Below are 26,955 nucleotides of genomic sequence, written 5' to 3'. Positions count from 1 at the left end.
GAGAGAAGGTCTGAGCTCTTCTCAGCCCCACAATTTTACTTTCTTACTTCACGGTGCACCATGCAAATTCCTCTGAGGAAGCCTGCAATGCTCCTCTGGATGCTGGTCATCACCTTTGCTGCAGCCCTTAAAGGTGAGAGCCCCCCCCTTTCCTGGGAAGAGGACATGGACATGGGTTTTTTGTGTTTCCCTCTGCCTGGGACCTGTATCATTCCCAAAATACTTTGCCCTTTCCTGCCCTCCCATAGGATGTGTGGAGGTTGGAGAACCAATAGAAGGATGCAGATCTGACGTAGCCCTGCAGTACCCCATCACCAGGCATAGAAGAGATGCTCACCAGCCCCAGGGCTGGAAGGAATGGGAGCCCAAGCTGGCTCTTCCTGACCTAGGCACATCTGAGCTGTGTCCTCCCATGGTATCTTGACCCCTCTCTCCAGATCCCCAGAGCATCGCTCAGCCTGGCACTGTCCTGCTGTGGGTGGGAATGGGGGGAGCCAGGCTGGCTCTGGGCTTAGCTCTGGCTGGAGAAGAAGGAGCAGGGTCAGGATGGTCCTGATGCTGTTATGTCTCTTCTTGGCAGCGACTGCAGGAGTTAAGGTGGGTCCCAGGAACACAGGGCCATTTCTGTGACCAGGTACTTCCATGCCTTGCTGTAATGCCTATCCATCCCATGCATTCCTGCTCTGTCACGTCTCATTTATCCACATATTGGGGTATCCAGCCCATGGAGAGAGAAAGGTTGTGTGGGGGAACAGAGGCAGTTTTAGAGCTTTAACTTCCCTCTGTAAAAGGGAGAGGAGCAGGCTGTAGCCCCCTAGCATTCTCCTTCCCCCCCTACCAAACACCATGCCCTGGCTGAATGGACAGTGGTGGAGAGCAACTCTGAGTGAGGGGCACAACAGGTGGAAGTGATAGGGGGCCTCTGGGCACCCTGCACCTATCCGCTTGTTGCTGTGGCCATGTGTCTTGGCAGATGTGAGCCCACAGGTGTGGCTGGTGGTGGGTGGAGAGGGACTGACAGCACTCAAGGGCTTAATGCATCTCTCCTGCCAGGCCTGTGACCTATGGGTTTCACTTGTACCAATAGCTGCCTAGTGTGGGGGTACCAAGTTTGTCTCCTACATCAACCACAGTTCTTCCACATCACAATATGTGGCTGCTGTGGACAGGCAAGCCACCACCTGTAGAAGCAGCTCCCAGAGCACATCTCTGGTCTTGCGCATCCTGCAACCTCAGGACCCTACCAACTACGTCTGCATGTGATGACTTAGCACAGCTTGCAGGAGCCAGACAGGGACCAGGCAAAATCCTCCCTAGGTCTCTGCTCACCCTGGGACTACCAGGTCCAGTGAGCTCCTGCCTGCGCTCTACCTCCAGCCCCTTCAGTTTCCACCCCAGGGCACTGATCTCCTCTACACAAGAACCAGCATGAAGCACCACAGGAAAGAGGATGGAAAGAGAGCTAGACACTCTTGTGGATGCAAGAGGAGGAAGAGGAAGGGTACTGTTGGGGAAGAGGGAGTGGAGCAGGGGATGCCTCTCTTTCTGCTGAGCCAGGGCTGGAAGAGCCTAGCAGGGCCCAGAAGGGTCCCAGCTCTGACTTGTGCTCCTGCAGGGCTGGAGGGTACACTTGGACCACAGTCCCACAAAGGGTGTAGATGAGCACCAAAGATGAGCCCAGCATGCTTAGCCCACCTCTACCCATGCAGCCACTGGCACTGGTTTGTCCCCCTGGGCTGGTGTTCCCAGTGCTGCTGGGGAGTGTGTGATGGGGCCAGAAGAGTCACAGGCTCCATCTGCCCAACCAAGGTCTTGCCTCTCCCTTCTGGGAGTCAAGAGTTGGGCTCTGCTCCCCTCTGTGTCCCTTTGGGGTTTAGTTTCTCTTCTCCCTGCCCCAAAACAGAAGGACATGATCCCATAGAGGATGGGTCCTTGGCTACTGCCCAACACTAAATGCCACTACATAAGATGAATCCTTGCATGGAAATCATCTTCCCTTTTCAGGCGGGGTGGGATGCTGGTGCAGTGCAGATGAGGGAAGTTTTCAGAGATTTTTCTGAGCATGGAGTAAGGGGAAGACATTCCTAGACAAAGCCAATAACTGCCCCAAGGAGTTGTGCAGAGTCTCACCCTGAGCAGCCTTGGGATTTTCTAGGGAAAGGCCATTTCCTGGAGAGGTTTAAGAGCTCCATGCTTCTTGTCCGTCTGGGGCTCATGTGCAGCTGACAAACCAGTTCCCCATATGTCCGTGCCCAGCCTGGTCTCTGCACTCTCTGTGCACGGGGGTGTGGGTCCAGGCATAGCTGGTGAAGGGAGCAGGAGGACTGGGAAGGGTTGGGGACTCCATGTTCTCCTTCTGCCAAGCTTCTTGATTCATATTTAAAGATACAGCATGTTTAGCAGCAGTTACCCAGGTTCTCATGGGTCTCCTGCCTCAGCAGTCCTTTGGGCAGTGCAAAGAAATATGTGTCTGTGGTGTCTGGGCAAGCCACTGCCTCCAGGGGTAACTCCTGGAACTAAAGGCCAAAATTCTGTTTTTGTGCACCGTATAACCCCAGAATGGACTACTGCACCCATGAGCTTTCTCATAGACACTCAAATCCCACACCTGCCCTGTGTCTTTCCAGGTACCCTTTCCACCATAAAGATGGTGGCATCTGGTCCCAAGGAGGGGAAGGTCTCTGGATCACTCCCACTCACCTGTAGTGTAATGGGAGCACCTCTGGATAGCCCTCGATATGACTGGAATTGTGTTCGTCAGGCCCCAGGAGGGGATCTGCAATTTTTAGGCTGGATCTATCCTTTTGGGAATAACACAGGCTATGCCCCACCCTTCCAAGGCCGAGCCACCATCTCTGCAGATAAAGACAAAAACAAAGTCTCCCTGCAGCTGCGTGCCCTTACAGCCTTAGACACAGCCACCTATTTCTGTGCCAGGCAGCACACAGTGATGCCAATGGAGGGAAAGGCAGCACAAAAAGGGCGAGGAGTGCTGTGGTGACAGGGCCATTTCTCAAAATGACAGTTGCCTGTACTTTCTCTGGGAACTATCAGTGAGGTTTGGGATTAACAGATATCGGAACGCCCAATCTATCCATGGGCAACTGAATTTGCAGTAAAATTTGACATTTATAATGGAAGTTAGAAATAAAATTTCATGTGTGAATAAGTCCCATGGGCAGGTCAATCCTCAACCCCCCCTCTCCAGCAGACTTTTCACCTTCATTCACAGACTTCCCCACAAGCTACCATCACTGCCTCTTCCTCACAGCTACCCTGGTGCTCCTTCAATCCCAGGAGAGGACAGAGGGACCACCTCAAGGCATGTCTCTGGGCAGGGACACTGTGGAGCCAGTGTAGGGGCTGCAGAAGGGCACATGGCTCCTTCTCTGTGCAGCCCAGATCTGCCTGCCCCAAGCTGCCTGTCCAACCCTCTCCTGTAAAGAAGGGGGTTATACCCTTGGAGGGTAGGTACCCTCACAGCTTTAGGCACAGAGGGGTGAATGGATGCTTTGTCACATGTTGGACCTGGGGTGGGGCCTGAGCAGTGCCAGTTTGCAGCAGCATGTGTAAAACCTCACTGCACAAGGGGAAAGGATTTTGGGCTGATGAGCCTTTTTGGGTGAGAGGAGCCTGAAGCAAGGGACCATTAGGAGAGTGGGAGGTGCCTCTGAGAGCACAAAGGTGGTGGAGAAGAGGAAGGAAGAAGGTAAAGAAGGCAAATGGTATCCTGGTCTACATTAGGCAAAGCATTGTCAGCAGGTTGAGGGGGGGGATCCTTCCCCTCTGCTCACCACTGGTGAGACCACACCTGGAGAGCTGTGTCCAGTTCTGGGCTTCCCAGTACAATTGAGACATGGATATATAGGAGAGACTCCAGTGAAGGGACACAAAGATGATTAAGGGATTGCAGCATCTCTTCTGTGAGGAAAGGCTGAGAGAGCTGGGACTGTTCAGCCTGAAGAAGAAAAGGCTCGGAGGGGATCTTATCAATATATAAATACCCAAAGGAACAGTGTAAAGAGGATGGAGCTAGGCTCTTTCCAATGGTGTTCAGTGACAGGACAAGAGGCAATGGGCACAAACTGCAACACAGCAGGTTCCCTGTGAACTTGAGGAAACACTTTTCTACTGTGAGAGTGACCAAGCACTGGCACAGGTTGCCCAGAGAGGTTGTGGATTCTACCTCCTTGGGGGATTCAAAAGCTGTCTGGACGTGGTCCTTGGCAACTGGCTCTAGGTGGCCTTGCTTGAGCAGGGGGTTTGGGCCTGATGACTTCCAGAGGTCCATTTCAACCTCAACCATACTCTGATTCTGTGAGTCTAAGTTGGTTTCTATAGTTTCCAGGTCAGGCTTGTAGTGAGGCTGAGCATGTATTCCTGACAGGTGCACTGACACAGTATACCATATATACATGGCTGGCCACACAGATCAAGAAACACAGACAACACAGCACTCATGCAAATATGAACAGCACAAACAGCCTGATATTGTTTCCCCCTCTGGCTGATCAAGATGAAAGGCCATTAATTGAAAAAATGTATATATATTCACATATGTACACTGTAGAGACCTCCAGTAGCTGGCCTTAGGCACTCAGGTCTCTCCAGTAGTTGTCCACACTTCTGAGGTTCACAGTCTAACTCCAGTTGCTGATTCTATGCACCTACCCACCCACCCACAGACACACACACTCTATTCCCCCCCCCAGTAACTGACCTTAGACACCCAGTCTATGCAGTAGCTGGCCCTGGATCCCCTGGTCTCCCAGTTGTTTCACATACAAAAGAGTCTCTCTGCTAGCTGGTCCAGACCTCTGGCCTGTACTCTGGCACTTGGTTTGAACCTCCTGCGCCCTTCTCCCAGTAGCCAAATCTCAGATTCCTTTGTTTCTCCAGTACCTGGCCCAGATTTATGGCTGCTTCAACTCCTGGCTCCCAAGCCTCTTATCCTACTCATTGGCTAGTCTGGCTCGATATTCAGTAGTGATTGCACACATTGACATACACACTCACACAATATGCACTTATTCCAGTCTCTGAAGTTGCTGGTACCCCAGGCACAGGGGTTCTTGCAACCCATGATTTCCCTTCCAGTTGCTGGCACCACCATGACCCAGGCATTTATGATCCACAGTCTCTTCTCCAGTTGCTGGCACTTTGATCTCCATACACACACATGCACACAGAATAGAGAGCCTCCTCACCTAGGAATATAGTTAGAAATGGATTTTAATAAGAAGGTAGGACAGACTGTGGAGATCACATGCAGGGCATGGCCAGACAAATGAACTGACCAGCCCCCAATGCACACAACAGGACCCTTTTATCCCTTTTTCTCTGTTTCCCCACATTTCTCTCTCCCTGAATCACCCTGATCCCTCCTTTTTTCCATCTTTTTCTCTTCCCTTAGCACTTCCCTTGCATATTCTCACAATCCTTTTAGAGCACTTTATAATATGGTGTATTCAATCCCCAAATCCTCTTCCTTTTATCCAATAATAAGTCACTAGATTATCATCCCCTTTTTGTTTGCAAGTCATCCTGGTAAGAGTTTCCCTGTTTCTTAACAAGGATAGGATAGGATAGGATAGGATAGGATAGGATAGGATAGGATAGGATAGTTCAGGTGGAAGGGACCTACAACGCTTATCTAGTACAACTGCCTGACCACTTCAGGGCTGACCAAAAGTTAAAGCATATTATTAAGGGCAGTGTCCAAATGCCTCTAAAACGCTGACAGGCATGGGGCATCAGCCACCTTTCTAGGAAGCCTGTTCCAGGTTTTGACCACCCTCTCGATAAAGAAATGTTTCCTAATGTCAAGTCTGAACCTTCTTTGATGCAGCTTTGAGCCCTTCCCTCACATCCTGGCACTGGATCCCATGGAGAAGAGATCAGCAGCTCCCTCCCTGCTTCCCCTCCTCAGAAAGCTGTAAAGAGCAATGAGGTCGCCCCGCAGTCTCCTTTTCTCCAAGCTAGACAAACCCAGAGTCCTCAGTTGCTTCTCATAGGACATACCTTCCAGCCCTTTCACCAGTTTTGTTGCCCTCCTCTGGACACATTCGAGTACCTTCACATCTGTTTTTAATTGAGGGGGGGGCAGAACTGCACAGAATACTCAAAGTGAGGCTGCACCAACACTAAATACAGTAGGATAATATCCTCTTTTGAATGGCTAGTTATACTGTGTTTGATACACCCCAGGATGCGGTTTGCCCTCTTGGCTGCCAGGGCACACTGCCAACTCACATTAAGCCTGCTGTCAACCAGCAATGCCAGATCCCTTTCTGCAAGGCTACTCTCCAGCCACTCCTCTCCCAATTTATACTTGTGTCCAGTGTTACTTCATCCCAGGTGCAGAATCCAGATGATGCGCTAAATGTCCTTATTGGGTGGACTCAGCGAGTAGTAGATTCTCTGTGCTCTGTTTTCACTGTTTAGATTAGTATTGGGTTACTGGTTTTCTCTGATTTTCCCATCTTGTCTCAGTGTCCATGTTCACAGTAATTAGACATTCAATAGATAACCTAACACTGGTTATGTAGAGAGATTTATTAATTGTGCTGTTGGCACTGGCTCTGTCTGCTGCTTTCCAGGTTTTGATGCCTGGATTTATGGACCTCTGAAAGGGAAGAATAGAGCAAGATACTGAAGAAAAAAATTACACAGCAATAAACAATATACTTGAGTGTCTCACCCAGCTGTGCTTTGAAAACATGGCTGTGCCATGATCTGCTGTGAATCTATCCATTTATCTCCTGCACTGCACTGAGACTTGGCCATGTCACATCCTTCCCAAATGAACCTGCTGCCCTGAAGAAAAATGTAGAACCCAGTCTTGTTTGTCACTGGCATCCCATGATGCCACCTCCTAAACCATCCTTTGCACACATTCAGTAAGTCCTGGGGTAGAAGAAAAAAAAAAAAAAAAAAAAGAGATTGCATGGTTGAATTCAGTCTTTTCATTACTTTCTTGAAGCAGTCACAAATCAGAAGCTAGGAAGCTCTTACAGTAAAGGGCAGAAGAGGGCGACACAGTTTGAAAAGTGAGAATTCATGACACAGGTTGAAGCTGTTCTTGGAAATTCAGAGGCTGTGTAGTGAAATGCATATTGTGTGGCTCTCCAGCATGACCCAACTTCTCCTAATTGCTCTAGATCTCCTCCCATATGAGTGAGCATCTGAGGATCCCTGCCTCCTTGTGATTTTCTTTCATGTGTGTCTCTTAATTTCCACAGTATAAATGTGTATTTATGAAAGTTGTGTGTTTACAAAGAAACAGAAATTATTAGCTTTTTACTTTCTGTTTGTCCCAGGTCTCCATAATTGCTTCAGTGCTTTGGAATGCTTTGGAGAAGGCTGAGGTACTCCATGACTTTTTTGCCTCGGTCTTCACCAGCAAGTGTTCTAGCCACACCACCCAAGTTGCAGAATGTAAAGGCAGGGACTGGGAGAATGAAGAACTGCCCACTGTAGCAGAAGATCAGGTTTGAGACCATTTCAGGAACCAGAAGGTGCACAAGTCCATGGGACCTGATGAGATGCATCTGCGGGTCCTGAGGGACCTGGCGGAGGAAGTTGCCAAGCCACTATCCATCATCTTTCAGAAGTCGTGGCAGTCCAGTGAAGTTCCCAGTGACTGGAAAAGGGGAAACGTAACCCCCATTTTTAAAAAGGGAAAAAAGGAAGACCTGGGGAACTACACACCAGTCAGCCTCACTGCTGTGCCCAGCAAGATCATGGAGCAGATTCTCCTGGAAACTACATTAAGGTATGTAGAAAATAAGGAGGTGATTGCTGACAGCCAACGTGGCTTCACTAAGGGCAAATCATGCCTGACAAATTTGGTGGCCTTCTGCTATGGGCTTACAGCATTGTTGGATAAAGGAAGAGCAACAGATGTCATCTACCTGGACTTGTGCAGAGGATTTGACACTGTCCCACACGGCATCCTTGTCTCTGAATTAGAGAGACATGGATTTGACAGATGGACCACCCGGTGGATGAGGAATTGGCTGGATGGTCGCACTCAAAGAGTTGTGGTCAACAGCTCGATGTCCAAGTGAAGATCAGTGATGAGTGGCGTTCCTCAGGGGTTGGTACTGGGACTGGTGCTGTTTAACATCTTTGTTGCCAGCATGGACAGTGGGATTCAGTGCATCCTCAGCTAGTTTGCCGATAACACTGAGCTGTGTGGTATGGTCGACACGCTGGAGGGAAGGGATGCCATCCAGAGAGACCTTGACAGGCTAGAGAGGTGGGCCCATGCGAACCTCATGAAGTTCAACAAAGCCAAGTGCAAGGTCCTGCACATGGGTCGGGGCAATCCCAAGCACAAATACAGGCTGGGCAGAGAATGGATAGAGAGAAGGTCTGAGGAGAAGGACTTGGGGGTGTTGGTTGATGAGAAACTCAATGTGACATGGCAATGTGCACTTGCAGCCCAGAAAGCAAACCATACCCTGGGCTGCATCAGAAGAAGCACAACCAACAGGTCAAGGGAGGTGATTTTCCCCCTCTACTCCACTCTCGTGAGACCCCACCTGGAGCACTGCGTCCAGCTCTGGGGCCCCCAACATAAGAAGGACATGGACCTCTTGGAGTGAGTCCAGAGGAGGGCCACAAAGATGATCAGCGAACTGGAGCACCTCTCCTATGAGGACAGGCTGAGAGAGTTGGGATTGTTCAGCCTGGAAAAGAGAAGGCTCTGGGGAGACCTTATAGCAGCCTTCCAGTACCTGAAGAGGGCCTACAAGAAAGCTAGAGAGGGACTTTTTACAAGGGCATGTAGTGATAGGACAAGGGTTAATGGCTTTAAATGGAAAGAGGGTAGATTTAGATTATATATTAGGAAGAAATTCTTCACTATGAGGGTGGTGAGGCACTGGAACAGGTTGCCCAGAGAAGTTGTGGATGCCCCCTCCCTGGAAGCATTCAAGGCCAGGTTGGATGGGGCTTTGAGCAACCTGGTCTAGTGGAAGGTGTCCCTACCCATGGCAGATCATATTTAAGTTCCCTTCCAACCCAAACCATTCTATGATTCTATGATTCAGTGTAGAAACATTTGTCCTCTGAAGAGTTTGGGGTTTTTCTAATGTTTTTAGGGCTTTTCTATTTTTTTTGTTCTCCTTCCTCCTCATTCTCAGATGCCTATTCCCTGTCAACCTTGTAGCATTTGTCCATGAATGGGGGAAAGTTTCAGACTCTCTCACCCTGAAGAGTGCTGTTGTTGCTTCCTAAGTACAACTCTCCCTTTGTAGACTGGAGACTTGTGACATAACTGATCAAGATGGTTATGATGTTTATGGATTAACCAATGTACCCCTAAGAAACTAGTAATACCTTAAATAGGCTAATAAACCAACTTCTATTACTAATAGTATTAATACACAAGCAATACTGAGTTAAAATTCTATTGTTTAATGTTAGTATTGACATACAAGTATATTACTATAAAGAAATTTTAGACATCACACACATAAGCACTACTAAATTGCAATTCTATTGCCTTTCCTCCTGCACATAGAAAGGTAAAAGTCTCTCTCTCCTTACAAAATCCTTTCTTATTTAAACTTCCCACACCAAGTCCTTTGACCATAGACTTCTTGGAGAGTCCAGCATCTTGTTGAATGCTGTTCCTTACAGGGTCCTGGAGGGCTTGGGTCCACAGTTCACCACCATCTGTAGATATCCTACTGCTGCAAGATTTCCTCTGCTTCAGTTCTTTGTTCTCCACCCAACTTTATACCATATCCCCCATTTTTTTCTTTTCCTGAACATAGCTTTTAGCCACCTTTGCACCTTCTTTTTTTCTTCCCACACTTCTCAAATAAACAACATGCCACTAAATATCTTTTTTTCTCATTGGTCCCAATTCTATTACTTTCATACCAAAATTTGGTATTTCTGACACTATTACCTGGCAATTTTGGAACAATATGGTATTACTGATACTGTTATGCAGATGAAGGCAGCTTTCCATCCCAAGACTCCCTTCTGAACCTTCAGTTCATGCCAGTTTCATTTCATTTATGATGTTATTTACTTTCTTGGACAGAATTATCTCACTTTAGCCCTGACTCCCCTACCTAATTCTAATTAAGCACTATCAGTTTCTCATCAGTGCCCAGACAGCTTGCATACCAGAGCAACAAAATAACCTATTTTGTGCTCATGATATACCTTTGCCCTTGAACAGTTTTCATCACATGCCTGGTTCCTATCAGAGGCCTCAGGTAGTTCTGAGGCCTGGAATCCCTGTGCGACCTCTTCCTCACAGCTGTCTACAGAAAGTCCATGAGCACTGGTACAAGAAAAATCTATAAAAAAATCTGGGGTGGAACTTTTTTAGCTGTGTGAAGGACTACATCCCGTCCTTCCAAATCTGGATCAGCATCTCCAGAGACATGTCCAAGAAACAGTTCTCACTGGAGATTTGCCTCCTCACACTTGCAGTCACCTCTACCTCCCCCTGTGGTAGCAACACCAAGACAGAGATGCAAACAGTGTTAACACTAGAAAGAAAGGAAAGTTTCCCCATAACCAGGGCCTATTGTGGAAGAAAGCACAGGCCTACATTAGTTTTGCTGTTAAATTGAAGACCTTAGGGGGAGAAGAAGAAAGAAATATATTCAGTAGATGTATCCTTGTGATGCACTGGGAGTACGTACCTAAAAGAAGCATTTTGGCTGAGGGCATAGATGACCAGTGGTCCCTTTTCTGCTTCCCTTTTTCACTCTATTTTTCAAGGGCTGAAACAACAGCATCAGTCCTGAAAATCAGGCAGAGGTTTTAGGGACAGCTTTGTGATTTGGAAACGCTGTGGGATGATGCCTGTGTTTCCTCATCTTTCCTTGCAGGAGAAAGCCAGACTCTTAGAATCACCAAAGCATTCAATCACAAGGAGGTCCAGGTGGGAAAGGAATCCTGGAGACCACCTGGTCCAAATATCTGGTAAAAACAGGGCCTTAGATTAGATTGTCCACAGTCTTGTCAAGCAAAACATTGAATATTTCCAGCAAGGGAAATTTCTACCACCTCTCTGTGCAATATGTTCCAATGTTCTCATGGTAAAGATAATTTTTTTCATAGCCAGATCAAATTTTCATTTTGGCAACTTCTGCCAACTGCCTCTTGTCCTGTCCCTGGCCACCCTTGTGAAGAAAGTACATCCATCTTTTCTGTAACTACCTTTTAGATGTTGGAAGTGATTAGGTCCCTTTAGCTTTCTTTTTTTTTCCTCTCAATTCCTTCAACTTTTCCTCATATGCCAAGCCCTCCAATCCTCTAATCTTATTGGTGGCCATTTGCTGGACCCTCTCCAATTTCCCAATGTCTTTCTTGAATGAGTGGGCCCAACACTGGACACAGCATTCCAGGTGTGGCCAAACAAATGCTGACTACAGTGGAATAATGATGCTCTCCACCTCATACAAATCAGTCACCTGAGCCTGAAGTGATCGTGGGAAGACTTTACCTTCCATGACATCCGACTGCGGAGGTCCTCCAGGGACACCCTAGAGCAAGCTCATGTGGTCAGAATCTCAGTACTTGACAGCCTGCTCCTCTTGACCGATGCCCCTGACAACAATCACTCCTGTCAGCAAGGAAAGTGAAAGTAGAAGTAACAACTTTTCTATAACTTCTAGTGTTCTTTGTGCTGGTAATCATTCTTTCACAGAGGCAATAAAATCCAAACTTCTTCATAAGAATGCAATTACTGCATTGTGATTAACGTGAGTTTGACCCGTTGCAGCCTAAACCATGACAATACCTGCTTCTCTGTATTTGCAGAAGAGCAATCAGTTACACACTGTAATTAGAACATGAAAAAAATATGCTGAGCAGTGCAATTAAGTCCTAAAAGACCTTCTTTCTCACTCATTCTGCACTACCTTTAATTCACTTGCAACTTCTGCTCTAATATTGGCATTAAAACTTACAGCAAACACAAGAACAGCAAGACAGGCTTCCGTAAAATCAGCAAAGTATAGCTTTATATTGTTAACTTATATGATAAAAAGGCCATCTCCACACACAAAGGAACACAGAGGTACCCGGGTAGGGGAACCCAAATAATACCCTGAGCCAGCTTCTCCCAGGCCACCACAGGTGATTGGCTCATGAAGGGTTTATCTCCACAAACATGAAGGAACAGAAGAGGCACAATGGCAGGTAGGTGATCTCCAATAATGTATTCAGAAAAAGAGGGGCCCTGCTTCATCTCCTCCCAGGGCTGTCCCAAGAGAGCTATCAGCTCCATGGTCCAGGTTTGAAACTCATCAGTATGAGTCAACAGGAGCTCTCTGGAGCACCTTTCAGGCTGAGGGGAGTATTAGAATCATAGAATCATTAAGGTTGGAAAAGACCCTTAAGATCAGCGAGTCCATCCGTTAACCTATCACTGCCAAGTCCACCACTAAACCATATCCTCGAGCACCATGTCTACCCTTCTTTTAAATACCTCCAGGGATGGAGATTCAACCACTTCCCTGAGCATCCTGTTCCAATGCCTGACTACCCTTTCGGTGAAGAAGTTTTTCCTAATATCCAACCTAAACTTCCCCTGGCACAGCTTGAGGCTGTTTCTTCTCGTCCTGTCACTTGTTACTTGGGAGAAGAGACCAACCCCCACCTCACTACAACCTCCTTTCAGGTAGTTGTAGAGAGCAATAAGGTCTCCCCTCAGCCTCCTCTTCTCCAGACTAAACAACCCCAGCTCCCTCAGCTGCTCCTCGTAAGACTTGTTCTCTAGACCCTAAAACTAAACTAAAACCCCATTAGTGCCTTGGGGATACAGGGCACATTATGGGATGCCAGGAACACCTTAGGATGTTTATTGGAATAAACAAAGTCAAGGAAAGGGAGGGATCAAGGTGGTTTGGGGAGGAACAAACATAGGAAAGCACAGGGAAAAAGGGATAAAAGGGGATGGTCACATGTAAATAGATGGATATTCAGTAAGCTTGTCTGACCGTGTCCTACACCTGACCAGTGCAGCCTGTCTTGTCCTCTCATTAAACTCCAATGTAAACTGGAATCTGGGGAGAGGTTGAGTAATATTTTTCCTTGCTTTTGCAATTTAATGTGAACAAGTGTTTCTGACAATGTGTGCTTGCAACCCTAATAGTCAATGCATCCCATGTAAAAGAGTCAATGGAAGGAGTAATATAGATAAATTGATTCCTTGGTGTCTTATCAACTGTTCATTTCCAGATACCCTTTCTCATGTGCAAAGAAATATTTGGGATGGAAAAGATCTCAGAGTGAGTCACCTGGAACATCCCTGGCATACCCCTCACTGATAGCAGCTGAGAATGGGGCTGGATCCAACACACTGCTGGGAAACACCTAAAACCTGGCTTTACTATATCCTTTCTTGAGAGTCCAATGCAGCGCTTCATCCTTTCAAAGCCAAGTCATCAGCTCTGCAGATCCTTCTTCTGTGAAGAGCAGGGCAAAAAGAAGGGTGAGGAGGTTGAAATGTTATCAGAGTTTTTGATAGTTGTGTACAGAACCAGTTTTCATCCAGTCTTCTCAAGGCAAGTTTGGCTTTCTGTGAAATGGCTGAAGGGTAGTTTTGTGTTCTTTAGGGAATCTCACAAGTATCATAGACAGCCACAGTAAGTCAGCCCCCACTCCTTATCTCTGCATATACCATTTAGACAGTGGACCATATTAGAAGCTGAACTGCAGAACAGTTTTTGCTTTGCAAAATGACTAAAAATGTCTTATCTATGTTGTTAGCTCTCTCTCCGTGAGACTATGTATGTCTGTTTATTCTGGGGGTTCAGCATACTTTTCTATGTTTGGAAGGCCTTTTGCATGTGGGCTTTGGGGTCTGTCCACACAAAATCATAATACACACCCACTTCTTCAAGGGATATGTCATCTTCGGTTCAGATGATGTTGACTGTTCTTACAAATGAAAACTGTGTACAAATCCAGTTATTGTTGTGGTATGAAAGGAATGGATGTATAATGATCTAGACTCAGGGTATACTGCTACAGAAATATGAGTGTGGGTTAAAGTAAGAGTAGAGACTGCCTGGGGACCAAGAATTATACTAGGGTTTTTTCCTGGAAAGAGGCAGCTGAGCCTTTCTAGTGTGGGCTTGTGGTAATAAAGCAACCATTCACAAAGAAGCCATCTACGGCATCTCCTCCAAGTCCACTCTTATCCTCCTGGGATGCCATCCTGGAGGCAAAATTCCTTCATCTCCTTTTCACTTCCCTGCCCTTGCTTCCCCTCCTCTTCCCTCTTCTTCCCTAACTCAAGATTGAGTTTCAGGATTCAATGTTTCCTGCAGTTTTCTTTCAGCATTAACTGAAGTTATCAAATAAATTTATAAAACTCAAATGAAAAGCAAGGTAGTTACTTTAGCAAGAGATATTCCCCAGACACTCACACAAAATGAAAAGCAGGCATAAATAAATAAACAATCTAAAACATAGCTAGCCAGGTGGTTAAATAGTAAGGCAAACGACTGAAGTAAGAAAACCATCATGAAAAGGGCTTATGACTGAATAAAAATAAATCACAAAAAAAGAAGGGGAAAAACACAACAGTGGCAGTAACCGATATAAAAATCAAGGACCTTAAGGCCCCAAAGTGGGGTATCCTTGCTGCAGTGACCATGGGATGGTGGAGTTCAGGCTTCTGAGAGGAGGGAACAAAGCAAATAGTAGGATCACAATGCTGGACTGCTTTGGCTTGTTCAGGGTCCTTCTTGGAAGAATTCCATGTGTCACAGACAAAACAGGAATGTTGAGGAATTTCACTTCCTTTATTGCCTAGTAACATAACTTTTTAATAATGATTTAGATACTGAGAAACAAAGAAAACATAGACCACTAAACAAACACTTACGAAAGCACCCTTCACCAGGTTCAAACTGAGTCCAACACCTCACCTCCCCCCTTGTCATCTCAGTGTCTTTTTCTTCCATCACATGATATACTCAGTTCTTCCCAATTCCTTTGATGAGGCAAGGGGCAGCTCAGGAGGTTGAGATCATGTTCCTCATAGTTTCTGCCGTGCCTTGCTTCTTGTTAATTTTCTCTGTGTCTTCTTGCTTCTTACCTCTTCTGCTGTGGCATGGGTTTCTCCACAGGCCACAGTCGCTTCAGGGGTTTTACATACTCTTGCATGGGAAAGTGGTTCCTCCACAGACCACTCTCCTTTTGGGAGAATTCCTGCTCCAGCATGTGTTCCTCCATGGGTTGCACTCACTTCAAGGGCTGTATTGCTCTGGCATGGACTGCCTCTCTCCAGCACAGCAGCTCCAATCATCTCCCCAACAATGTCCCCTTCCATGTGTCTTTTTTTTTTTTTTTTTTGTGTCTCCACTCATCTCTTTCCTTTCCTGTCTTTTGTATGTCCTCATGTGTGTACTCACATGTCTCCTCCTATGTCTCATCTCAGGTTTCTGTCAAAGGTGAATTATTAAGAGAAATCATCACTGTGGGTTAACTAAAAGGATTTTATTAATGATTATACAATGATCAAATGGAAATTAAACAATGATTGAATGAAAATTAAATGGTAATCAAATGGTGATTAGGCAATAATTAAATCATAATTAAACAGTGATTTGACAATGACAATTTAAACGATAATTTAGACCATGTTTAGATGGCGGTCAAACACTACTACTTACTACACTTCTAAGAATTAAGTTATAGCTGGATATAAAAATGTCGCTAGCATATATTATACCTTTAGGCCTAATGTAAAATGTTGCTTTTGCTTACCTCATTATAGATATTGGATGCCAGGTAAGGCATCTCTCAACCTCAAGGAGTAACCTTGAGAGGCATCCCTGCTCAAGGGGAGATCACTGTCATGCAGCCTGCTGCCGTACAGGAGAGCTCAATAGGCTTGGAGGGCTACAGATATTTATAGCGTAAAGTGATTGACTTGTAGCCAACCCCCTCTTTGGTGTATGTGCAGGAGTGCAGCCACAGCAGTTATAGTTTTGTCTAGTCCCAGCTCAGGCTGGTACTGTTAGCTCCTGATAAGACATGGCTTATATTCCTTAGTTTCTGGGAAGATATGGCCTAGCACAGTTCTCACAGGTTGCACAGCAGGGCTGATTTCAGTCAGATCTACTTGTTGGTGATGCCTGAACCAAATCACGGTTCACTCAGTCAGAATGGGTGCATCCATCACAGTCTCCTTTTTGTTGCGTTTACCCTAGCTAGCGACCTCTCTTAAATATATTTGAGAAGAGAAGTCATATGCTCCTCTGATTGGTTGAGGTTTTGACACCTGGTGGATTGGCTTTATCTGTTTCAGTGCCAGCTGGAAAAAGTTGTGACAGGCACAGAGCAGTATGTGACCTCCTTCTGTAAAGGACAACTCTGCAGCACCATGCTACTGAAACCCTGAAATTTATGCCCAATAAACCATGAGAGACTGTCCTGAAGAGAACAGAGGTCCAGGAGAACTGCTTGATTTTCAAGAATCATCTCCTCCAAGCTCAAGAACCCATGTACAGGTTTCATCTCCATGTACAGGAAGCCAAGCAAAGGTGGCAGAAGGCCTACATGAATGAACAAGGAACTCCTGACAAAACTCAGACATAAAAAGGAAATATACAAGTATGGGAAGCAGGGCTGGGTGGCCTGAGAAGAACATAAAGACTCTATCAAAGCATGCACGCATAGGGATAGGAAAGCCAAAGCCCACCTAGAGATGAATCTGGCACGGGATGGGAAACGCAACAAGAAAAGCTTCTACAGGTATGTCAGCACCAAAAGGAAGACATGAGGAAATGGTCCTGCTGCTAAATGGGAATGGGACTTGATGACAATGGGCACAGAAAAGGCTGAAGTACTCAATGCCACCTTTGCTGCATTCTTTATTAATTCTTTATTACCTGCAGGAATTCCAGGCCCCTGAGGTCAGTGGGAAAGTCTAGAGCAAGGAAGACCAAGACCCTCCTCAGCTGATGAGGATCAGGTTGAAAGAACATTTAAACAAACTGGACACACACAAGTCTTTCTGACCTGACAGGATGCACCCACAAGTGCTGATGGAGCTAAGCAATGTCATGTGAGGCTGCTCTTTGATAATTTTTGATTATCTAAGTTGATGGGGATCCAGGAAGGTTCATGAGAACTGGAAAAAGCAAATGTCAATTTTATCTTCAAGAAGGGCAAGAAGGAGGATATGGGGAATGACAGGCTGGTCACCCTCACCTCAGTCCCTGAGAAGATGATGGAAAAAAGGATCCAGGGAAACATTTCAGGTGTATGAAGGACAAGATGATTGGGAGTAGTAAGCATAGATATAAGAAGGAGAAATTGTGTTTAGCTAATATGATAGCTTTCTGCAATGAGATGACTGGCTTGGTGAAGGATGCGAAAGCAGTGGATGTTGTTTATCTTGATCTTAGGGAAGTTTTCAATGCTGTCTCCCGTAATATTCTCATAGACAAACCAGTTATGTATGGGCTAAATGAATGGACAATGAGTTGAACTGAAAACTGGCTGAACTGCTGGTCTCAAAGAGTTGTGGTCAGCAGCATAAAGTCCAGCTGGAGGCCATTACTACCTCAAGATCAAGAATGGGTCTGATGCACTTTCACATCATGAATAACCTTGATGGTGGAACAGAGTGCACCCTCAGTGAGCCTGCAGATGATACAAAACTGGAAGGAGTTGTTTTGCTACCATTCAGAAGAATCTGAACAGGATGGAGAACTAGGCAGACAGGAACCTCATGAATTTCAGTGAAGGGAAATGCAAAGTCCTGCACATAGAGTGAAATAAGCCCAAGCACCGATACATGCTGGGGACCAACCGATTGGAAAGTAACTTGGCAGAAGGACCTGGAGGTCCTGATGGACAACAAGGTGAACATGAGCCAGCAAAGGGCCCTTGTAGCAAAGGCCAAAAGCTTCCTGAACTGCATTAGAAGGAGTGTTTCCAGCAGGGTGATGGAGGTGATTTTTTCCCCTCTGCCCAACACTGGTGAGGCCATAACTGGAGTCCTGTGTCCAGTTCTAGTCTTCCCAGTACAAGAGAGACAAGGACATACTGGAGAGAGTCCAGGGAAGGGCCACAAAGGTAATTAAGGAATTGGAGCATCTGTCATAGGAGGAGAGGCTGAGAGAACCAGACTGTTCAGCCTGGAGGAAAGGTGGCTCAGGGAGATCTTATCTATATAAATACCTGATGGAGGGGACTAAAGAGGATTAATCCAGACTCTTCTTAGTAGTACCCAGGGACAGGACAAGAGGAAATGGAAACAAACTGAAACACAGGAAATTCCACTTAAACATAAAAAAGAGTTTTTCACTGTGAGAGTGACTGAGCACTGGAACAGGTTGCCCAGAGAGGTTGTGGAGTCTCCATATTCAAAACTCAACTAGACATGGCCCTTGGGGACCTGCTTTAGCTGACCCTGCTTCGAGCAGGGGCTTGGGACTTGACAATCTTCTAACATCCCTTCCATCCTCAACGATTTTGTGATTCTGTGTTTCTGGGACAAACACCATGCCCCATCTGTCCCCTTCCCAAATTTTAGAAGATCCACACAGATAAAGAGGCAATGATGCCAAGCAAAATTAACCTCTGAAGAATTTGTGCATCACAGACTCATTTTGCTAGAGCATGAAAATATTAGAGATATAAATAATTTTAGGTCCAGAATAGTCCTGATACATAAGAAAAAATGAAACTGACAGTTAATGTGTTTGGGACAGCTGGTTCCTGACATTCTTAAGAAAATATCCTACCTTAAATCTCTAGAAGTTTATTAAAAATATATCTTTATATCATTTCAGTAGGAGAGTTGTATTATTACCTTAATCTACCATAAAAGTGGCTGGCAATGCTATTTTTAATTTATGGCAATTGATGTGTGGTTTGATTATCCAGCAATAAAAGAGCAGAGGAAGACAAAATGCAGCATTCAAAAGACATCAAAGAAGGGGTGTCACCTGACACTGAAATGAAAACATAAATGTTTTTGTATGACTGTTCATCACTGTGTGGACTAGGTATCACAGTGGTTGAAGGAGACTGAACCACCCAACACAAACTGACTTCCTGAAAAGCCTGAAGGTGCAACATACTCCACTACTTCACGTCATCTGCCCACAGACAACTGCATCCTGAAGAACACATTTGATGCTGATTGTGATTCAAGCTATGGGACAATCACTACATGCCATGACAGTTTTTCTTGCACTCAAATATGGATGTTGGGTTCAAGACCATTTGATTTTGAACATATAATTATCAACACCAGTTCAGCAGATAGGTTTTTGCCTGCTACAGTTTAGAAGTTTCCGTCTAAGTTACTCATTGTATCCCCTTTGTATCCATTACAGAGAAACAATTGGTTCTAAGAAGAAATTTGTCACTTCCCAAGGTATTTTAGACAGACGAAATAGCTCAGTCAATTGCACTTGGGGCATGACTCTCTCTCCACAACATTCAGATGACTACCTCAAATGCAGCCCCTGGAAGCTACATACAAAGACTCTAACACCATGTGGCTGGAAGACAGCTCCAGTTTTCCCTGACTAGGCACACAGATTATGATCCTACACTCTACTACTGAGCATCATCATTGAAATGGGCCCCTCTATCATCATCTCAGCTTGCAGCAAACAATGCCCCTCTATCCACCACTTCAATCTTAGTATTACAGTTCTCCCCCCCTTCACCCCTTTTCCACATCTGTTTCTTCTTCAGGTCAATGATTTAAGAGATCATGCATTAATTCCCTCTTGAACTGCATGATTAATATTTTACTCCATGGCCCAGATCATGATCTCCTTGTCTTTGCCCATAACAGCTACAGTTTCTTCTCATTCATTTTCTCCTCAAGGATGACTTCAAGGAACATTTTCCGAGTTTCATACAATACCAACTTACCTCACTGTCATAGGAAATGTAAGTTAATGCATTCATTCTTAAACACCTTCATGGGCTATAGATTGCTGTGGGAGATGGGAGCTGCAGAGTCTCCACTGCTGCTAAACTCTAAGGAGGCCTTAGAGCTTGCCTGGAATCACCCAGGCAACTAATAGCTTCAGGGAAGAGAGCAGGGCCCATCCACTCTATTTCCAGCTGTGGCCTCTTTATGCCATGGTCAGCAGCTAGAGGTCCCCCTCCCACCCCATTTTTTGTGTATGTTTATTATCCTTCACTGCCAACTTTCAACACCACTTCAGCAGATGATAAGACTAATAGTTTCGCACCCTTTCCCCTTGCTGTCCCTTTCACTTGGGTAGATCAATCCTATACTAGCTCACAATTGCCTTATCATCTTCCTGTACATGTCATTTTTTTCTTTTCTTTCAGGATGTTAATAAATTTCTCTTCCTTCCTGCCCTCTTCCAGCTTGAGAGCAGTTAGAAAGCAGTACTAAATCATATTTCCTTAGTACACCACCTGTGCCCGTCTGTACCCAGGTCTTCTTTTTTTCCCTATAAAGCTGTTAATGGGAGGTTAGCTTAAAGTTACTACCTCAGGGTAAGAGAACCATGGCATGTCAATTTTCAAGGATTTTTCTGTTTAAACACTGTCTGGGGCTGGGGAGGGAAGTACTCATACACTTACCCCAGTGCAAATACCAAGTGATTAATGTTTTAATTAAAGGCAATTTCCTGGTATCATGTGGCTGTGTTTACATCCTTACATTGCAAGGTTGTCTTTTATAGCATCTTCAGTTACAGTCAGACAATATCTAGCCAGCACAGTTCTGCTTCTTTAGTAATCACTGAAGTGTCAGCTGCTTTGCTGTCCAGCCTACACATGAGGAATGTATTCAAACAAAATTTATCTTCGCCTGCATATTATGCTTCACACAAGTCTTTAGGTGCAGGTGGCACTAAGGATGCAGAACTTGTCCATCATGCAGGATTTGATCAATCCACTTTGCATCATCCAGAGCAAAATCCTTATTTAATAACTCCTCCCATGGAAGAATATATCTCTACCTAATAAGGAACAATCATTTCTTTTTCACTTTTAAAGATAGCAAAAGCATGATATAGACTTCCTGAGGCACCAAATGACCTTCAGCACTGGCCCATCCAGAAAGATAACAACTCTAGAACCCCAGGTTGAGCGTATTCCTCTTCTTCCTGGGCAACAAAAAATAGTTCAAAGTGAAAAAAAAACAGAACACTTCTGCAACTCTGAAGAGTTTTGCTAATTGTTGTAGAATAATACTCAAACAATTTTTGCATTTTCATTAGATTAAAATCTGAGCCTTCTCAGAGCAACATATAATCCTTCATTATAATCCTACAAGTCCCAAGCAGCTTCAGATCCCCTCTTTTGGCCCAGCTTCAGGTCCTTACTTTAAAGTCTATGTGGTTTCTTCATGTGGTATCTGGGCTATATGACTACCTGTCTCATATGAAATACTGTACAGTAAAAGGGAAGGAAGAGGCACTTTTTGTAACTAAGTATACCACTGTGTGGAGAACTTGGAGTAGCACAGTGACACAAACACTGTATAGTCCCATACGAAAACCTGAGACTGCAAAAGGAACAATATATTTTGAGGAAGAAAGGAAAAGGGAATGTGTTGAAGAAGAGAACTGCAGAATTCCTATGAGCATTTATTCTGGAAGTATATTGCTTAATGAGCTAGCAGAAAAGGATTTTAAAAGCTTTGGCCTGGATCAAGTTGTTTGAAATCACTCTACTATGAAATTATTGTTTTCTCCTCTCATGATTTTGGAAACAATGGTGACTTTGGAGTATTGGTGACTTCATGACAGTCCATGTATGGATCCTTTGGGCAAACCGCTCTCGTTTTATTCCCTGATTTTATACACCTTTGGAGCGTGGTGAGGAAAGTGGGTTTATTTGACTATGTGCAAACAGTGTGGCAACAGACAAGCTTGTATTTGGAACTGGGATCACTTTTTCAGTTGAGCCAAGTAAGTTCCACTTGTTTTACTGCTAATGTATTTCTTAAGTTTGTGGTGGGGTGAACAAAGGGATTGTGTGATGTGATAGCATAATGAGAAATTTCTGCCTTCTTGGATCTCTTGAACATGCATTCTCCAACCAGGTGTTTGAGTCCTCAGCTCATATTTAGTTAACAAAGCTTTTCATGAACAACAAGGATAGCTTCCTAGCTATGTGCATCATCATTACTCCACAGATCCTCACCCCCTCCTATAGCCGCACTGCTAAATTTAAGACTCTTGTTTATAACCAGCGGGGATAGTATCTTAGCCCAGCTTCAGTACGAGATGAAAGCAGTTGCTCGCTTTCTTTTGTGTAACACTAAGGTGTATGAAAAGGAAAAAAGGAGATATAAAGAGTTTCAGGAGAAAGTAGTTCCCATAGAAATACAGGGCATATTAGGTTTTGCAGCAACTGCTTGAAATGTGAGCAAGCCTTTTATATTTAGAAATGGCACTCTTCTGAATGTGGTCGTTATAAGGATGGACCATCTTCCCCAGCTTCTGTGTGACAGTGTGAAAGTTGGGGCAATGGGTGAGTTTGTTGGGTTGATTTTTATTGTCCCAAAACGTACAGTTGCATACCACCACCTGAACACACACGGTCCCCAGACAGGCATGGGACTCTCTTAGGTGCTAGCTCATATCTGCAATCCCCATACAGCTATACAGCTGCCTTCAAATCTTTAGGGCATCTTACATGCCTGTTTTGGGGTAGATGAATGCAGCTCCAGTTCCTGTGGGAGTAGGAAATCCAAAGATACTATTTTGAAAACATCATTTGCAAAAGTAGGACAGCTTCCATCAGCCCAACCTCAGTCTACGCTAATATAAACTTGCCAGTTATCAGTACAAAAAGTATTCTACCATGAACAATCAACCAATAAAAGGTGTTGGTGGATGAAAGTCTAATAGTATTGCCTTTTCAGACAAACACAGCAGTCCTAATGTGAGGTTCAGTTTCCACACAGAAAGTATCTTGCATGCTTTTTAAAACAAACTGAATTTCAGAACTGTTATATCAGTAGTTGCTGTCATGACTCCTGTTCTTCAGGAAAGAGGGAAAAAAGGTCTTTCCCTGAACAGTAGGCTTTAGAAACTATTGGTTCCTCCAAAGTCATGAATAGATTTTCCAGGTTTCTAGAATGCTGGTATCCTGACTCTTTGTAGTGCCTTTTTTTTTTCCCATGGAAGATATTCAAAAGGACTTAAACCAGCTAAGAACACTGCAGGAGCAGGACCTCCTGAGAATCTCCAAGCACAAAAAACATAGAAAACTCCTTTAATCACTACCCAGTTTTTGAGATGTCTCCTCCTGAGAATTTAGTAAGAAAATAGCTAAGGAATTACTTGGTTCATTCCCTGTATACTTCTCATTGGAGGAAGCCAAGATCCACAATAGGATGGACTATAGAGCCAATTCTGTGATTTTGTAAGATTAAGAGGAAAAAGAAGTACGATTGTTTGCATAAGTATATTAACTGCTTTTTGTGTGCAATACAAATATAACCGCTCCCCCCCACATCCCCCCAGTAGAAACATCCCTAAGGATCTACAAGAGATCTGTTTCTTTCAGAAGGGACAGACAGAGAAAAGACAGAATAGATGGTGTATTTGGAATGGCACTAAACTCCTCTGTTAGACACCCCAGTGTTGTTCTTCAGGATGGCTCAGCATTATGTAGTGAGATGGTCTCATGACTTGGAAGCCTCTCCAGAGCTCACATAACACTATTCATGTGTTGAGAGGTTTATATGCCTGGGTCAAGTTCCACACAGAAATATTACAGAAACTTTCAAAAAGAACAGAATTTGGACAGAAAACATCCTTGGAACTGAACATTTTTTAATGAAATATTTAACCTCATCTTCCATTTTAGCAACATTATTTTGTATCTGCAAGTAATCCCATTCATTGGAACAGCATTGTAGAGTGGAGCAGCAAACTGTCTTCTCTCCCTATGAGCTATGGTTAAGCCTTTTAGCCTCATCAGGTAACAGATTTTTGGGCAATAAAAAGTATCTAAATTGTTATGAATTCAAAATTAATATGATCATTTGTGTTGTACTCTTAAAAGTTCCTTATTTCAAGGTCCCTCACTTGAGGGAATTAACTTTTTATGTATATATAAGTTCTGGTAAAAACAAGCTTAGGAGCCCAAGGGATTAGAAGCTCCAATGAAAATCCCACCCTTATACTCCTTTTCTGTCTTTGATCTGCTCTTTGGGAAACATGAGGAAGAAATAAACACAGAAAGACACTCAGCTGTCAGGGGGCAGACATGGCTGGACTATATCTGAACTATAGATGATTTAGCTCTCAGAAAAGTATGCAGAAAATAAAGTCATCCCAAAATGATGCTTCTTTTTCAGACAGTCAAGAAGAATCTGCCCCAGAAGTCATTGTGCTTAAATCAAAGGAACCCAAACAATATGACAATAAACTGAACGTGGCTTGTTTGGCAAGGACTTTCTACCCTAAGAACATCAGCCTTGATGTGCCCAAGAGTGACATTGTATATGATCTGAAGGCACCTCTTGTCACATCTGTGGGGATGTATAGTACTATGAAGGTAGTTGGAGTGGAACCAGATGCAGAGGTGACCTGCAAGGCTATGCACAAGGGGAACAAGACTACAGCCAGCGTAATTCTGCCAGGTACAGTGTTGTGGTCCAAACGCAACGTGATTCTGGGAGATGCATATTCCAAGATTTTTTCTTGCCCTTTGAGAACCTAGCAGGAACAAGTAAGTACAGTCAGAAAGATATTCAGGTGCTTAGTTAGGTGAAGATGAGATATTCAAAAGCACCTAGTATACATGACCTTAATTCAACTATTTAAGCACCTGGAGTTTTCTTCCCAAAAAAAGAAAAAAACAAACAACCCCCCCTAAACACCACCCCTCCCCCCCCAAACCCTCTAATATTTGCAAGTCTACCTTTATCTAAGGCAAAATAGTTCAAGGGACATGAGTATACATGCCTGCTAGAAGAAAGTTTGAAATAACTTTTATGAAAACACAAAATAAAAGAAGGACGTGATTTTTTTTTTCCCCCAAGTCTTTTGGTTATTTTTTGATCACTTTTTAAATTGTTCTTTTCCTATGGTAAAGTTCATTTCAAAAGGGAGAGAAAATAAAACACAACAATCCTGTTTGGTTTTTTTCTGCAATCGCACATAGAAAGCTAATTTTTCTCTTCAAGTTAATCTCAGAATTAATGACCTGCCATCTGATTCTCCAATACTGCTTATCTATTGTTGGAAAATGAGCTATAGGTGTGTTTTGTGTAATTTTTGTTTTATACAGTTTGGATACAATTTAAAGTCTCTCAATTATTCAACAGAAGAGAAAACTGAAGAATTTGAAACAATTAATGCTTGCAACATTACAGATGACTCTACAAAAGGTTCGTTGCCTAAAGGAACAATAGAGTATGGTTACTTTATTGGGGATTCAGTAACAATGCATGAAAATGCATTATCTTTGGTACAGAAATGTCTGAATTGTAGATACTTACTGAGCAATAAGCTGTACTTTTTGTGGACTCAATACCAAAACATGAAAAATTCCTTTCTCTGGTGCAGAAATGTCAGAATTGGAAATACTTATTGAGAAACAACCTGCTGTTTCAGGTTAACAGACTAAATAGCTGACAAATTTCCATGGGATAAAACAGCAACGGGAACTAAATTCCTCACTGAGCAGACATCTCCTCTCTTTCCTGCACTTGATACATTCCTCTGTCATCTTTTCTTTTGTTCCTGCTTCCCTCATCCACCTATGATGTGTGGATCTTCCTTCTTTTTTGGGGGGAGGAGGGAGAGGTGGGGGAGTGGGGATAATATCAAGACCACACACTCTTCCCTCTTCTCCTTTTTAAAGCAGATTTCAAAATGGAGAAAGTGAATATGCTGTTCATAGCTGTTTTGGGTTTGAGAGTCCTGCTGGCAAAAAGCATCGCCTTCAATACACTCATGAGTATCAAGCTGTTTCTCTTCTGAGGTAGGAAACTTGTCATTGGGTCCCTGGGAACACAGAAGGCAAGTGTAAGGAGTGACCAGTTGGCTTTGCATCCTTCTGTAACCCCACAAGGAGTGACATCAGTTCAGCTGTCCCTGTTTCCACTGGATAAATTAATGGAACCCCCAAATTGCACCTCATCCCCAAACTGCCTTTGTATCAGGCTAGTCCAGAGCATCTCAGGTTCTATCAGAAATCTTCTGCTGGTTGTTTCAAGTGGCAGAGCACGAAGTCTGGATAAATGTCCAGATCAGCAAGAACTATAAAGGGAGAATCCCAAAAGCCAACAAATGTGAAAAGGGGGATTGGAAAAGGAGGAGGGAAAATTCTGAAGATCAGGTAGCCAAAATGACAAAAAAAAAAAATTCTCCAATCCATTCCAGATTAACAGAAACTCGGCACTACTGCATTAAATGTGAATAAGAATTTGAAACAAACATTGTTTGCTTTTTCAGGTACTGGGTAAGTGAGCCAGCAATGGGCTGAAGAAGAGCAGGAAAGAACACACAGCAGGATAATTTAAACACCATTGGTCAGCTTTGCTACCAATAAACATCTAAAGAATCAACACCCCCGCCCAGCTCCTGCAGATCTATGAGTCCCTTTACTTCAACAAGATCCTCTTCAGTTAACACCATCTGGAAGCTTTCTTAGACAGCTAATACTGCTGAACTTTTGTCTAGCTTAGTTTCATTAATTGTTAGAATGATTTTTTTTTTATTTCTTATTTCCATAAGAAATCATCCCTGTGCTAGGCAGGAATAGTTCGCTCTCCTACTCCTGTATCCATTGCACTGCAGCATCCAAACTGCTTAGATAGTTTCAAAAACTTAAAATTGACTTTATACTTACTATGCTTTAAAAATACCACCTCTGGTCATATTACCTTATTGTCTACAGAAGAAATGCTTTTCTGCTTAGGGATCCCAGGCACAGAGGCAGCATTGTATAGTTTAATTTTTAGAAGCTTTTATTAGTGGCAATTTTCTA

General features: G+C 44.1%; 1 protein-coding gene across 1 annotated transcript; it reads left to right on the top strand.

Moving 5' to 3' along the window:
* LOC309595280 (immunoglobulin delta heavy chain-like) lies at positions 1-26,955 on the top strand. Its single transcript, XM_082322045.1, has 7 exons — positions 1-133; positions 2,628-2,997; positions 21,859-21,914; positions 24,317-24,601; positions 25,289-25,351; positions 25,828-25,947; positions 26,421-26,955. Exons 1-6 carry the CDS (start codon positions 61-63, stop codon positions 25,944-25,946), a joined length of 966 nt encoding a protein of 321 aa, XP_082178171.1. The 5' UTR covers positions 1-60; the 3' UTR covers position 25,947; positions 26,421-26,955.

The sequence above is a fragment of the Platalea leucorodia genome (genome assembly GCF_965183815.1).
Source record: "Platalea leucorodia genome assembly, chromosome: 9".
Taxonomy (NCBI): Eukaryota; Metazoa; Chordata; class Aves; order Pelecaniformes; family Threskiornithidae; genus Platalea; species Platalea leucorodia.
This window is presented reverse-complemented; position numbering and strand designations above follow the sequence as displayed.